The 15,034-nt window shown below is 43.1% G+C and overlaps 1 protein-coding gene across 4 annotated transcripts in view; it reads right to left on the bottom strand.

The window, feature by feature from the left end:
- ltbp1 (latent transforming growth factor beta binding protein 1) overlaps positions 1-15,034 on the bottom strand; it is a 213,669-nt gene that overhangs the window by 75,704 nt on the left and 122,931 nt on the right. For all 4 annotated transcript variants that reach the window (XM_049601156.1, XM_049601157.1, XM_049601158.1 and 1 more), the window contains exons 8-9: positions 13,784-13,886; positions 9,044-9,103 (exon numbers count right to left, since the gene is read on the bottom strand). In XM_049601156.1, coding sequence (XP_049457113.1) covers positions 9,044-9,103; positions 13,784-13,886 — 163 coding nt within the window. The remainder of the gene's footprint in view (positions 1-9,043; positions 9,104-13,783; positions 13,887-15,034) is intronic.

Raw genomic sequence — 15,034 nt, 5'->3', positions numbered from 1 at the left:
TGTACCTGACACATTAAAATAACAACTGCATCACCCTAGATTCAGCCAGCCTTTTTGTCATGAGATACTTGATCCAAGCACTGAAGGTCCTGATTCAGAACTATACAGCTGATAAATATTACATTATTCATATGATACGAATTAATGTATTAACTGGGAAAATCTGACTACTGAAACTGACGCAGTCTTCTACATCCTATAAAAACACTATGGCTATATGGTAGTAGGTAGGCTTGTGCTGATTTTGCGATTCTCATCTAGTAAGATGAAGTTTTTTCACAGCAGCAAAATGTATCGGGTGGACTGAAAAAGCAATTCATTGTAATATTCTAGTAGACTACTCAGAGTTTGATTGTTTTTGCCATATTAATGATTTGCATAATAAAAAAAAATCAATACTTGGCACTGTGTGACTATACGATATTGCTGCACAAAAACTGCGATACTATGCAGTATCAATTTAGTGATACTGACTGATGAAAGATGACAATGGTTGAATTCATGTTACAACCAAAACCTACCAATGATTAATTATGAAACTAAATACAACCCCTTTTCCCCATTCAATTTACTTTGAGCCCAGATTATGTGCCACTTAACTAGCAGAGGTGGAGTTGGACACGCCCTAAATACACTTGTACCATGCACTTTAGACCATACTGTGCAGATGGTTTAAATGAGGCCCTAAGAGTCTACAGCCATGCTAGTGACTCTGTGAGGCTGTTCTTAGGTACAGGGGTCCTTTGAGCTGAATGCTAAGGTCAGCATGCTAACATGCACAATTTTAGTTTAGCATGTTAGTTAATTAAAATTTGGACCTGATGGTGGTGTTGGATAAAAAGTTAAGGGATAACCAAAGTTCACATTCATAGCATTAGTTTTGATGTCTCACTATAGGATATGCCTCCCTGTGTGTTCCTCATAAGCATTTATCTCATTACGCCATTCCTGATTGGCTGGTGATAGCAATGTTAGCATCAGGTGGATCCACCGACCATTAAATAGCTTGCGCTATGACGCGGCATCATTCAAACACCTCTTCTCGCTTTGGAGCATACCTCAATCTGTAGCATACGTTGGCTAGCTTATCTGTCCACTTATCGGTAAAGTTATTATCTATCTGCCTCCAATACGCTTTGGCCCTCTGGTCACCATAGACTGCAGTGTCAACCAGCCTAGCTGTCAGGGTAAGGTTTCATAGATTAGCACACCAGCTTATATGCTGTTCTTCTCAGTTAGCATGCCAGCCAACTAAGATGGACTCTGACATTAACCTCCCTCACACTAGAGGAGACTCTAGTAGACTCTGGGGCTCGACTCTGCATTTGCAGAAATAAAGATACACTCCAGGTCTGCTCTTGTTTTCCTCAGAATGGAACATGCCCGTCTGGCTGTCGAAGCCCTCTGTTCATGCAGGCACTGTGCCTGCTTCACCATGAAGAGCCTCCAAAGACGGCTAGCCCACCAAGCTAGCTTGTTTGGAAAGGACCCTTTCTTGTCTACCAGCAACCTGTCAACCAATACCGGGAACAGGGAGGGGAATAAGGTGGACTCTGAGCCGTGTGCAGGCTCTAGCTGAGGCTCTCGGTTGTACCTAGCCACAATGGCTCCACTGTTGGAAGATGTGCTGGAGCTGGATTATGAGGATGATGACGAGGACACCTCGGAGTTCGTCATATCAGAGGAGGATGAGGAGGAGGACATAATGTTCATCCCGGCTGAATATTCCCTGGCCTGCAGTAGTGATTGAGACCACCAGATCATGTTACGAGGGGAAGAAATTGCCCCAGGCCACGGCGACAGCAAAACAGCTTCACTTGAGCAGTTGGACAAGGTTTCCATCTCATGGAAGGACCATCTGTTCAGCAGGAAAAAGCCCAATGCAGGGGGCTTCCACCCTTGGTTTTGAGGGTATGGAGAAATTTGGCATGTTCCGAATGCCCCCCATGGAGCCGTTAGTCGCAGCCCACCTTCACCCTGGCTGGTGACCGCACCTTCCAGGAACCCCACACTACCGTCAAAGGCATAATGATTTCAGTCAGGCATGACTGGGAGGACCTGTGACGCGGCGGCTTTGGCTGTCAGAACGCTGAATGTTTCCTTACATTACTGTGGTCACAGACATTTGACTTAGTGTGCAGCACTGCACTGTCCAGGCTACAGGTAAATCTATGGAAATGATAGTGGAAGGAAGAAGAAGAGGTTAGCCTGACAGCCTTCCCTCTCACCACCGATGAAGGAGCTGGATGTTACCCATTCCCCAGCCCCCCGTTCTGTTCTAGAGTGTGCTGCGGGAGGGTTTCCCTGGACCCCAAACTCCCCTTTGCTGCATGTGGTGCCAGAGTGGCACCAGCACGTCTCAGCCAGAAGGATTAAGGACTATGTTGCCAAGACAGCAGGTTCTGTCTCCCATCTAATTTACACAAGCGCACAGCCATGGTCTTTATTAATACAACATGTTCCACTGTCAGATCCAGACCTAAGGTCAAGGGCACAGTTAAAGTCAATGAACAGAAAAACTAGCTGTTTGTTGCTTTACCACTTCTGAGGGAGGCTGCTGCACCCCTAAGGACGTGGGCCATCACCCACTCTGTTAGTTCCCCAACCCTTAATGCGCAGCGCCAGTGAAGGGCAGCAACCACATTTCATCACTAGATGTCCTTATAACACATAAGGGCCACACAGTGCAGAAAAAATAGCTGCCACCTATCTCTCTCTCTAATGGGGGAGAGATGGCCCACGCTAACCACTTCAGCCTGGGTACTGAGAATGATATCACAGGGATACAGGCTTCAATTTGTGGTCACACCCCCTGGCTTCTCGGGCATAATATATTGTCAGGCTGAGGGAGAGTTGACTCGTGTTCTACAACAGGTAATTTTCTTGCTGTTGGAGAAGACAGCCATAAGTATAGTGCCCCCTGAGCAGAGTCTAAGCAGCTTTTTCTCCTGGTATTTTCTGGTCCCCAAATGGAGATGGATCCCTGTTATGTTGAGTGCGCTAGGGCGATTGGTTTACTTCTGTCGACCTGAAAAACGCACATGTCCACATTCCAATTTATCCGCCACACAGGAAATATCTAAAGCTTGCTTTTCTGGGTGTCTGTACAGACTGCTTCCTTTCGGCCTGTCTCTGAGCCTGAGAATGTTTGTTAGATGTACAGAAGTGGCAAAAGCCCTGTTAAGATGGCAGGGCGTTCGTCTAGCCACAACTGTCTCCTGCTGGCACGGTCAAAACAGGAGGCTATAACACAAACAAATGTCCTAATAAAGCACCAGACTGACCTGGGTTTTGTGATAAACACTGACAAGAGTGTGTGTTTTCCAGTGCAGAGCATGATCTTTCTGGAATTATGTCTGGACTCTGTGTCCTTCACTGCCCGCCTGTCAGCGGAGAGGGTGAAAAGTGTTCCCTTCAGATTATGTCTTCAATTACTGGGGCTGATGGCATGAGCCATCCTAGTAGTCTGACTTGGCTACTTGTATATGAGGGATTTCCTGTGCTGGGTAGCCTCCCTCAGACTGGAACCTGTGTGTCATGGCACACGGAGGGTGATGGTTACTGTGGAATGCGTAATGGTGCTGCACCTCTGGCAACAACCAGCTGTCCCGGTACAGGGGGTGCCCATGGGCACTGTCCTATCCCGGAAGGTGGTCACAACAGACGCAGTTTGTCGGGCTGGAGTGGAACATACAACGGTCAGTCTGTGAGAGGTCTCTGGAGCAGGGGTCTCTAGGTGCGCCACTCGGCGTGGACACACTTGGGCACAATTGGCCGCCTGTTCTCCTGTACGCATTGCCTCCTCTGGCTCTAATATACCCCACTCTGTCAAGGGTGAGGGAGCATCGCCACACATTGATTCTTATAGCTCCACAATGGTCAGCAATGCACTGGCTGGCAGAGATTTATCAACTCCTGTGTGGACAGCTGTCCCAGGAGAGGGGGACCATATTCCACCCACACCCGGAACGCCTGGCACTATGGGCCTGGCCCATGAGTGATATAATTTAAATACAGTGGGGCCTTATCAGAATGTTATTAACACTATTCAGAGCACTAGAGCCTCCTCCACCAGGTCCCTTTATGGTTGTAAGTGGAGGATGTTTGAGGAGTGGTGTCACAAGAGGGGACACATCTCCTGTTATTGCTGGAAAAAAGCTTTCTCCACAATTAAGGTATACCTGGCTGCTATTGCTGCATGTCATGTGGGGTTTGATGGTAAAACAGCTAGCTGACTCCACAATTAAGGTATACCTGGCTGCTATTGCTGCATGTCATGTGGGGTTTGATGGTAAAACAGCTAGCTGACATCCCTTGGTTTGCGATTTTATGAAAGGGGCAAGTAAACCCCTCCCTGTTTCCTGGTCGCTGGTGCCTCCATGGAACTTGACAGTGGTTTTGGAAGGGCTCTCTGGTCCTCCATTTTAACCGCTGGAGGAGGCCAACTTAAAACATCTCAGTGCATCCCTGAGGAATGTCAGGTTGTCACTGAAGCCTAATCCTGCCTTAATGCCCAAGGTGCTTGGCTCATGCTCCCCCATTGACCTTATGGCCCTCCCATTGGATTGTGGGGGCAATTGCTCTTGCCTACACAAGCCAGGGTTTACAGGTGCCAGAGGGCTTGCGAGCCCATTCTACTCGCGGTCTGGCTATATCCTGGGCCGTGTTTAAAGGGGTCTCCATCCAGGACATTTGTGCAGCGGTGAGCTAGTCTTCGCCCCTCACCTTTATCTGGTTTTATAGACTGGTTGTCTCTACTCCCAGTATGGCTCGGGCGGGGTCCTTGCGGGGATGGAGCACTTCCTGTTGAGTGCTGATGGTTACTTAAGATACGCTTGTCTGGCAAAGGGGAGTCTCCATATCCCATAGTGAGACATCAGAACGAATGCTATAAATAAGAACTTTAGGTTACTTGTGTAACCATGATTCTCAGAGTAGCATGAGTGAAATGTCTTACCAGACAGCCCTTCTTGCTTGGGTGAAGCAGGAGGAGATGCTTATTTTGAATGATGCTCCATTGTAGCACAGGCTATTTAATGGTAGGTGGATCCACCTGCTACTGACATAGCAATCATCAGTCAATCAGGACTGGTAAAATAAGATAAATGCTTCTGAGGAATACGCAGAGAGGCGTATCCCATGGAGAGACATCTCACTCATGCTACTCTGAGAAGTTACCAGAATTCATCCTGAGAGTGACATGTATGTTTGTACCAAAGTCCTTGCAACATATCCAATAGCTATGGAGACATTTAACTCAAAACCACATGCTAACCTCATGTGGACAAGTAGTTGCTACCTTAGTAGTGTCTAATAGGGATCCAAATAAATAAATAAATAAATAAATAATTGATGGCAATAAAGAAAAATCTAGGAGTCAGTAGGCCCATATATGTCTGAATCAAATTTCATGACTTTTTATCCAATAATCCTAAGTGATATATCCTACGCAAGTGGACTTGCTTGAGTTTCTTAAAGACATTTCACTTCTCATCCTCTCATCCACCTCTTATTCTTCAGAAGTGAAGAAGCCTCTTGGATGAGAGGTGAAACCTCTTCAAAAAACTCAAGCAAATCCAGTTGCATACAAAATAGCATTTAGGATTACCATGACCTGGATGACTGAGAATCTTCGCCAATTCATCCAATAGTCACTGAGATATTTCAGTCAGGACCAAAGTGATAGATTGACCGACAGGCTGACATTGCCGTCCCTAGAGTCATGCCGCCAGCATTTCAAATTTGCAGAATTGTTTTACTGTCCTGTCCCAGCTCAATAGTGATGTTATGAAACTCCGCTGTGAAATGTGTCGAGTTTTAGCGAGTCAAATTCCTTCAATGAGAACACACTTGGCACACAACACAGACTGTGACTCATGTCTGTATCCCACCATGACATTTAGTTTATAGGTGAAAGGGAGCACACAGGTCTCAGACAGTATGTTTCAATTGGCTGTTGACAGCCTGTTTGCTTATTCTTTTATTGACGAGGCCCTCCATGTTATCCTTTTATTGCTGCACAAGCTTTTGTAAGATTACAGAAAAGGTCAGGAAAAACTGTCAGTTGAAAAACGCACAAGAAATAGTATGAAACTGTTCAATGATCTGTACAGTTTTATGTTCATATGATGTTTAGCACAAAGCATGTGAGAATAGTTAGATGATTAAAGAATGGACAAACAGAAGAACAACAATGTGAGGAGACTGTCAATAATAAATGAGAAGAAAAGGATGTGGTGGATTCTACTGAGTTCCAGGGATAGTTAAGTCTTAAGGCTCTCTCTCTCTCTCTCTCTCTCTCTCTCACACACACACACACACACTCGAGTCTGGCAGTAGTCTGAATGGGCAGCAGGCCCTCTCTCCCCTGCCAAAGTCCTTCTGCTTCCAGCCACAGAGCTGGCAACCACTGTGGATAGCCTGGCACTGTGCCATCGAAACTAGTAGTAATCGTGAATTAAGCACCCACCATTGGTGCTATAAAGAACCACTCCTTATTGTGGGGACTGACTTTCCTGATAGAAAAGCATAAAATCTCTGAGTTACAATAGCCATATGGCCATATGAACACTGAAACAGCTTTTGTTCACTGCAGTCATAGCCTGAGTGTCAGACTGAAGCTCCCAGAACCTTCAGTCTGACATGGCTTCCACTGAAGGCGATTTACAAGGGGGAGGGAATTTGATTTTTCTCTAACCAATCAGTAGAGATCAACGACTCACCCAGAATCTGACGTCATTAGTATCCATGCCTCGGGGTGCCGAAAACAAGCGAGCATTGCCCATTTAAAATGTCTCCGTCGTCATGCACGCCCAGCTGCATCGCCATTAAATCCAGTTTAGCAGCTTCCTTAATTTGGTCTTCCATTAACGTGAGTAGTGGCGAAATACCTCAATAGCATCGTTAATGTGGTCTGTAGGATCTGTAGCGGTCGCCATTGTTGTTATCCTCACCAGTTACCCACCGGCATACAGCTTGACATCAGCGTGGCGCTGATTGGCTAATCGCTAGACCCCCGGCGTTCATTGGTCCGTCCGGCGTTTGGACGAGATAAATCGCAAATTCATTGAAGTATGCCAGATCAGAGATACAAGCCTACTCAGTTGAGTGGGCGGGGTCTATGGTCTGGAACCAGGCTACTGTAGTCATTGCTCCATTGCCATCAAGGCCCTGAATCTCTGGAATTCCCTGAATGAGGCATATTACCTGTTTTCAAATTGTTTCTTAAAACATATTTTTCTAGGAAAGCTTTCCCTTTTGACGCCTGGTTTGTACTTTTGTGATTTGTAACTTGTGTTTTATTTCCTTTTGTTCTGTTTTTGGCTCTGTACACACTATTTTTCTTAGCTCTTATCATTTTTAAAAAATATAAGAATACCACTGTTCTTAGAACTCAAAGTATCTACAATTTACTGTGGACCAATCAGCTTCTTTAATCACAAGAAGTGAATATTTGCTCAACTGTATTTTCAATGCTTCTGTTGCAGTATGTCTGAACAAGTCTTTCTCTCTGAAAATTATTCGAGTCATAGAATGAATGAAGTACAAACTTGAGAGTGTCAGAGGCCACTTCCTTAAATGGAAGCAGTTGAATTGTGTTCATCTGAATGACTTTTTGAGTCGACTGTTTTGGAACTCTGCATATTTCCTATAAGTTCTTACCATGTCATACCTTGCCAGCAGTGATGTGCAGGTCATGTTTTTTTAAAACCTGCACCAACCCAGCCTGTTATGAGAACATATCCGCCCTGCCTGACCCACAAAGATATGCGTTAATCAATGAACCAAACCCAACCTGCAAATCCACAAACCCACAAAGCGGACCTTAAAGTTTCTGGTAAACGACCATTGCTAGCAACAGCCTGTATTGTACAGTATGTCATTAAATATCACAACATAAAATATGTTTTCTGTTTAAAAAGCACCAATGTAGGAAAACAGCAAGTACTTACCAATCTTTGAAGTGGTAATGTCTCAACTATGACCTTGAGTGCACAGCTGATAGGTACAGTAATTTGTTTACATGACCTTACAGACGTGCATATATCGAACAGATTCAGTGTCTAAAGAGTGGTGCTTGCTTGCTGTCAAGTTTGCTGACTGAAGAGATTTAAATATGTCAGGCTTAAACCAGTTTTCCTGAACAAAAAACAATGGAAACCCTGAGCGCATCAGCCCTGATGATAAAGCTGCTTGATGTGTGAGAGAGAAAAAGAGGGGATGATAAAGTGAAAACTGGACTTTCGCACAATGTTTCTGTAAGTTATAAATAACTTACTCAGAATGCTGCTTTGTCACTTAATAAAACCTGCAATATGTTCTCACAAGCTTACTTGAACCCAGAGGTCAGGCAGTCTGGCCTGCACATTACTCAGCATTTCAAGGTAAGACCTAATGCAATTATCCTTCATTTGTGTCTTTGCACGTTGTACAGCACCACTTTGCATAACACACCAGAAGCTGCTACCTGACTCCTCAAGTCCAAAAATGATTGAACAGGAAATTAACACGTTTCCACCATGTTCTGGCCACTTAAGCTGAATAGTCTGTTGGATAAGGCTTAACTCCTTTTCTGTGTTTTCTTGTAGAAGACTTGGTGCCTCCCTGCACTGGACCACTTAAACCGTTGCCAGGTGTTCTTTCCCAAATGCTGCACACATGGCCCTTTTGTTTGATGAACAAGACACCTGTTGAAACTTAGCCTCAACCTGACAGTTAAACTGGAGTTGTGCCTCTGCAAAGCTAAATAAACATCTTTGTGAATCTACACAGCAGAAACCAAAGTATTGGAGAAATTGCAATTCTGCCCTGATGATTGTGCTAGATGAAAAGACAGAGGATCACTGAAGTAAATACAAATCATTCTGTGGGGTACATGCATGTGTGCGCAAAATTTCATGGCAATCCATCCATCCTCATTGTGTGGTGCAAGAGGAATAGTCAGGGGATCACCAAAGTCATTATGATTTATCCTCAGGGGGACAATGAATGTCGATACCAAATATTGTTCCACTCCATGTGGAACAAGAGCAAAAGCTCTTACCTTGGCAATGAGAGCTGTTGATTCTCTTGTAACCTGGAGGACAATCTATGAGAGGAATAGCTGAGGAGAGGAAAACAAAAGGAAGAGAAGGGAACAAACATGTTAGTCACTGTATTCAGACATTCGATGAATGGTTTAACAGTCATAAACACATGCATTACATTCATGTGTCTCAGTTTTTTGGTGCGATTCAGCCATGCTGATCTAGGAATAAACTTTCTAGGATTGTGTCAATGGCAAGAAAAGTAGCTGGCAAACCCCCAAAGCCCTTGACTCAACATTTTACAGAGAGGATGAGGAAGAAAGTGAGGAGTATCTTGGCAGAAAGCTCCCATCCTCTTTTTAACAAATTTGAGCTCTTCACCACAAGTGCCATCAGTATTCTTAACACAACAAAGTGACTGATGAGATTTAAGCCACGGGCACTGACATCTGTTTTTAATTTGTAATGTGATTCTGTCTATGTGTTTTCTTTACTAACTGCTCATCTGCTTTTTATGTTGTTGTTGACAATAAAGATTTTGTCCACCAGGGTGGACAATAAAGATATTTTATATTCTATTTTCAGACAACCAGTGGCCTACAATGAACCACACACTGAGAAGTCAAACTCTTGTAAATCTCTGCTGCAGGTTAGAGACTGGACCTTGCTGTGAAGCTGGACAAAGGCACCAGTGGGGAGGTGGTACCCAAATACCTAAAAGCAGATTGATATTTTGCTCAACGGGAAACAACAAGGCAATGTTTGTTTAACCGATAAAGCTAATTTATTTACCAGCTACCAGTGTCTCCATGGCACAATGGACTGTTTCACACTTCACTGTAAAGCAGAAAACTCTAAACTCATGCCCCTGCCATTCCTGAGCAGAAGAGAGGGTAAGACAAATCTCAATGAAATATGTGAATAGTACAGCTGAAATTTCCCTCTCGTGGTGTTTATGAGGCATGTGGGCTAAAAGCTGGCATGAGTCACTACTAATAAACAGGGTTTGTCATGTTTTAAATGCACATTATGACTAAAACTGTGACCTTGCTCTAAACCCTTATCATCTCTGAACAGAGTGAAAGTTGTAATGTATTGAATACATCAGAAATTTATATTGCCAAACCTTTACAGACCCTTCAAACCTGATCTACGTTGTCCCTATGCAAGCATAACAAGTTTGTAATGCATGTAAACTGCATAAATGGATGTAAATGCCCGTAAATAAAGGAAGTACAATGTATGTGAGTCTTACAAGTTTCTGAGAACCGTGGGTGGCTCTTATGATCATTTCTGTGTGCTACTTTGCTCAGCTTTGGGTCGATAGTGAATGCCAGACGAGCTGTCATATTAAGTAGCGTCAGAAGTGGATATAAAATCACAAACAAAACAAGATGCATGGGATGCTAAAAATACTTGTTAATTAACCACCCGACCCGTGAACCACAAACTCTATGCATTACAGTAGCACAACTGTAAGTACTGAGGACAGAGATGAGCGCCTAGGCGCTGTTCAAAATGTGCGTGTCTGTGTTCAGAGAGAGAGACAGAGAGAGAGAGACAGAGAGAGAGGGAAGAAGGTGAAGGTAGACTCACCCAACATTTCTGTAAGTTAGTCTATTACTTATTATAATAACTTCCGCGGAATGCTGCTTCATCTCTTTTTGTCTGGCACGGCTGACCCACCAGTGATATTTTGTGGCGTGATCAATCACTAATTATTAGACGGCATGGTTTCCATTAACATAACTGATAGGAATTACTGTACAGTGTTAGAGCAGTAATATAAATCCTATAATACTAAACAAATGAAGAATTAAAGAAAATGCAATAACCAATTATCCTGCACAAACAAGTCAGTGCAAAATGTGCGCTAGAGTTCCCTTGGGGCACCCACTAGCTCACCTGGTAGAGCAGGGGCCCCATGTACAAAGGCTGTGTCCTTGCCTCAGCGGCTGTGGGTTTGATTCCAACCCACTTACCTTTGCTGCATGTTATTCCCCCCCTCACTCCCTTCACACTATAGCTGTCCTATCAAAAAATAAAGGCAATAAAGCCCAAAAAAAACTTTAAAAAAGAAAGAGTGCCACTGGATGTGCTTACCAAAGAACAAAGAAGTTGTTCAAGTTATAATCTTCTTGAAAACTGCGTTAAGAATGATTGGTGAATGAGGCCCAATGGTCGGCTGCAAAAACATGTATGCAGGCTGAAATTCAACCATGCTGGTCTGTCAGGAGATGCAGAGTCTTTAACAGTGAGTAAGAAAAATAATAATGGTACATGTAATTTGTTAAACTATAAGTGTGTGTGTGTGTGTGTGTGTGTGTGTGTGTGTGTGTGGGTGGGTGGGTGGGTGGGTGGGGCGGGGTGGATGGGCTGCTATGCTAATTTATGCGATGTAGACATGCTGAAGCTAAAAATGAGTGACTTGCAAAAAACAACTGACATGTCCATGAACCTTGACAGTTATTACTGAGCTGGATTTTATACTTTTGTCAGATGATCTTGTTGTTTTATGGCTGTTTGCCTTCAGGGCTTTCAGCCAGATAGCCCTTCAGTTTCTTGAAAAGATGATATTTTGGGTTAAAATGAAAAGATCTCCTCGAGAAAGGTGTCTCTGGGAGACAGCCCTGAAGGTTAATTTATCCCATGTGCTGTTTTATGGGTGCTGATGAGGTAAATTTAAAGTAAACTTTACTGAACTTATTATTTATGTCTTGTTTTTATTTTCTTATGGGTAAAAGTAAAAAAGAAAGGAGTGGCAGCCTCTCCTGTGACAGATTGTGTTAAATTGGCAAATGATATTGTCTCATATCAATCTCAGGTCCTTATATTGCACCAAATTAAAATCAAATAATGGCAGACTTTGTGATAATGGAAAATAGTGTATCGCTGTCCAAAGAATGGATCTAATATTATATCACATTGCATAGTATCGTATTGTATCATATTTTATCGTATCATATTGTATCGATCAGAGCTAACACTGTTACCTGGGGGGTGATTGTGGGCACTATGCAACACCAACCCGATATCAGCCTGCACAATGTGGTGGCGATGAGCTAATCAGTGGGACACACACATGCATGCGCAGCCAGCATGGCTACAAAAATGACCTTCAGAGAAGCTCAGATTTTAACACACAAAGAGAGTGTGACTTCATTCTCTGCTCAGGACACTATTACTCCACTATATATTTACATAGCAAACAGTGGTTTGCTGCTATATTAATTTTCTGAATGATAAGTACATCTCCTTTAATGATTCTCCTGGGCTTATTCTTGCAGTGCCTGGTGTAAATATCGTTAAGGCAGGGTAGAGCATTGCTTACTGATTGTTCAGCCAATCCAGGCAGGATTACAAATTCCTCAATATCTGAGAGGATCCTAGAATTTCCTTAGGTGGCTTAGGTAAAACAGTCTTTGCCTTGCAATTCTCACCACTGAGTCAGTGGACACATGATGTGGACACCAAGGTATTTGAAGTACTTCTCCCAAGTACTCTCTCGCCAAGCCCACCACAGCTGTGTCATTAGAGTTTGAAGCGGCTACACAGTCATGTGTGAACAAGGAGTACAGCAGGGGGCTCAAAACACAGCCCTAAGGTGCTCCAGTGTTATGGATGAGGGTGGAGGTGTGTTTGCCCACTCTCACCACTCTCTGCCCATCAGGAAGTCAAGGCTCCCTTTCTTGTCATGGTGAGAAGAGAGGTGTGGAGGATGTGCGCTATGGTATCTTCTGTAGTGAGTCCAGTGTGCTTGTTAGTGAAGAGCGGATCCTTAACCAGCTGTTCAAAGCACTTAAACACTACAGAGGTGAGAGCCACTGGGCGGTCATCATTCAGGCAGGTTGGTTTTGTTTTCTTGGGAACATGAATGATGGTGGACCACTTGAAGCATGTGGGTACGACAGGCTGAGCCAGGCTGAATATCATTTTAAACACCAACGCCAATTTGTTAGGATACAGTTTGGGGACACCCCCCTGATACTGTCTGGTCCTGCTGTTTTCTTGGTGTTCACATGCTTGAAACCTACCCACCTATGAATTAACTTCTGCACCAGTACTCTTTTTGCTTGTTGGCTGCTGTGAGCATAAAAGTCGTTTAGCTCACTTGCTATAGACGCATCAGCACTTGACAAGGGGAGAAGGGGGCTTGTAAGGTAGAAAGGTACTATACAAATGCAGTCCAATTATCATTCATAACAGTTCTTAGACCTTACCATTATGCTTCTGGTATTGCCCTCCTGGAAAAATAGTAGTAGTTTGTCTGCATACTTTGATCTCAACAAGATGGCTGCATGATCACTTTCCCCATACACGGGTAGAGATTCCACCCTGTAACCATTTTTGAATGGTGTGTAGCAGTGATCCACAGTGTTTATTTTGCTTGTATATGTGAAAACAGAAGTAATACAGGCCTATAATTTCAGTCATTATCAATTTATAAACATACAAATGCAATGCTGATTTACATTATAATGACTCATTCCTCAATAGTAGGGATTTAGCTCAGATTAAAAGTGGGATTTGGTCAGGGCTTTTAAGATTATTTGCTATCAAGCTGTTAAAAATGTTGTGGGTATTTAGGTTGATTTAGAACCTCACTGGCATCTGTTTAGGCTTCCTGACAAAACAACACACTCAAACACACGTGAAGCCACAAATGTTTGGAAGCATGCAGAGGTTTCTAAGAAAAATCAGGTGTCCAAAAAGAAAAAAAGACAAACCAACATCTGAGAAAAACAAGCTGTACTTACAAGGTTTCTTTGGACACTTCTGGCATTTGTGAAAACCCCAGGATGTCCCAATGGTCCCACAGCACTGCTCCTGCTTAGTGAGACCTGGCAAAGCCTTCCCACACTGAAACATAGAGATGTACATAGAGTGGGAGAGTAAGAAAGGAATGGAAAAGGAATTATTATTCTTAAAAAAATGTTTTTGTATTGTCTGTTTCCTGTGTGTGTCTGATCCCCCAGGTGTCACACACACCTCATCCACCCTCAATCAGATGGCACACATACAGATAGGAACCTTACACTTGTCAATTTTACTAGCCTATTCTAGCCTTTGTGCTTTTGTGTTGATCTTGGCTCAACGAGTCTTGGATGTTTTTCTCTCAATCTTTTCATATGACACATGTCACAGCCTCTGCACTCATAGGCAGAAAAACATGTTGTTTTATAGCTAGCATGTAAAAGTATAAATACTGACTGTTGAGGTGGCTAGCTTCATGTCAGTCTTATTGAAGGAAGGTTCCACTATGCCAGATTGGTGTGTGAAATAGAACATGAGTCTAAAGCCATGCTAGCAGCTCCATGAAGCTGTACTTTGGCAGCAGAGCCTCAAGCTAAATGCTAACATCACATCAGTGATAGCAGGCATGACATTTACCATGTTCACCACCTTAGTAAAATTAATATTCTTAACACACAAAATGACCAGGGAGGTATGAGCACCAGGACTTGTGTTAGAAGAGACTGTGAGATTCCCCACAGGCGCACTATGTGTGGGAGAAATGTGTTGTCTACTATAGGGGGGAACATCTGGAACAGTCTTCCTTCCACAATATGGGAATGCCCCACATACTCTTCTTTTAAAGGACATCATAAACAATGGCTCAAATCAAATCAAAAGTGCGACCACCAACTGGACTTGAGTCTACTTGAACATTATTTTCTATTGTTTTGTTTTATCCTGTCTGGGTCTGGTATCCTTCTGTTTGTATAATGAATTGTCTTCTGTTTGTTGTCTCCTCCATTTTGTATTTTATCTATTTATGTATGTATGTATGTATTTATTTATTTATTTATTTATTTATTTATTTATTTATTTATTTATTTATTTATTAGGGACTATGGATGCAAATTAGCAGCTTTGCTACAATCCGGCATGTTGTAGAGATGTATGATCGATGTTCATTAATGTGCACTGTCCCTATCCAAATAAGGAGATTTATTATTACCAAATGTAAATCAATCAGTCATGCAGTGTTGCCTTAATCTGCATAC

Source organism: Epinephelus fuscoguttatus, linkage group LG16 (assembly GCF_011397635.1).
Source record: "Epinephelus fuscoguttatus linkage group LG16, E.fuscoguttatus.final_Chr_v1".
Lineage (NCBI taxonomy): Eukaryota > Metazoa > Chordata > Actinopteri > Perciformes > Serranidae > Epinephelus > Epinephelus fuscoguttatus.
The sequence above is the reverse complement of the archived record's forward strand: the minus strand, read 5'-3'. Positions and strand labels throughout refer to the sequence as shown.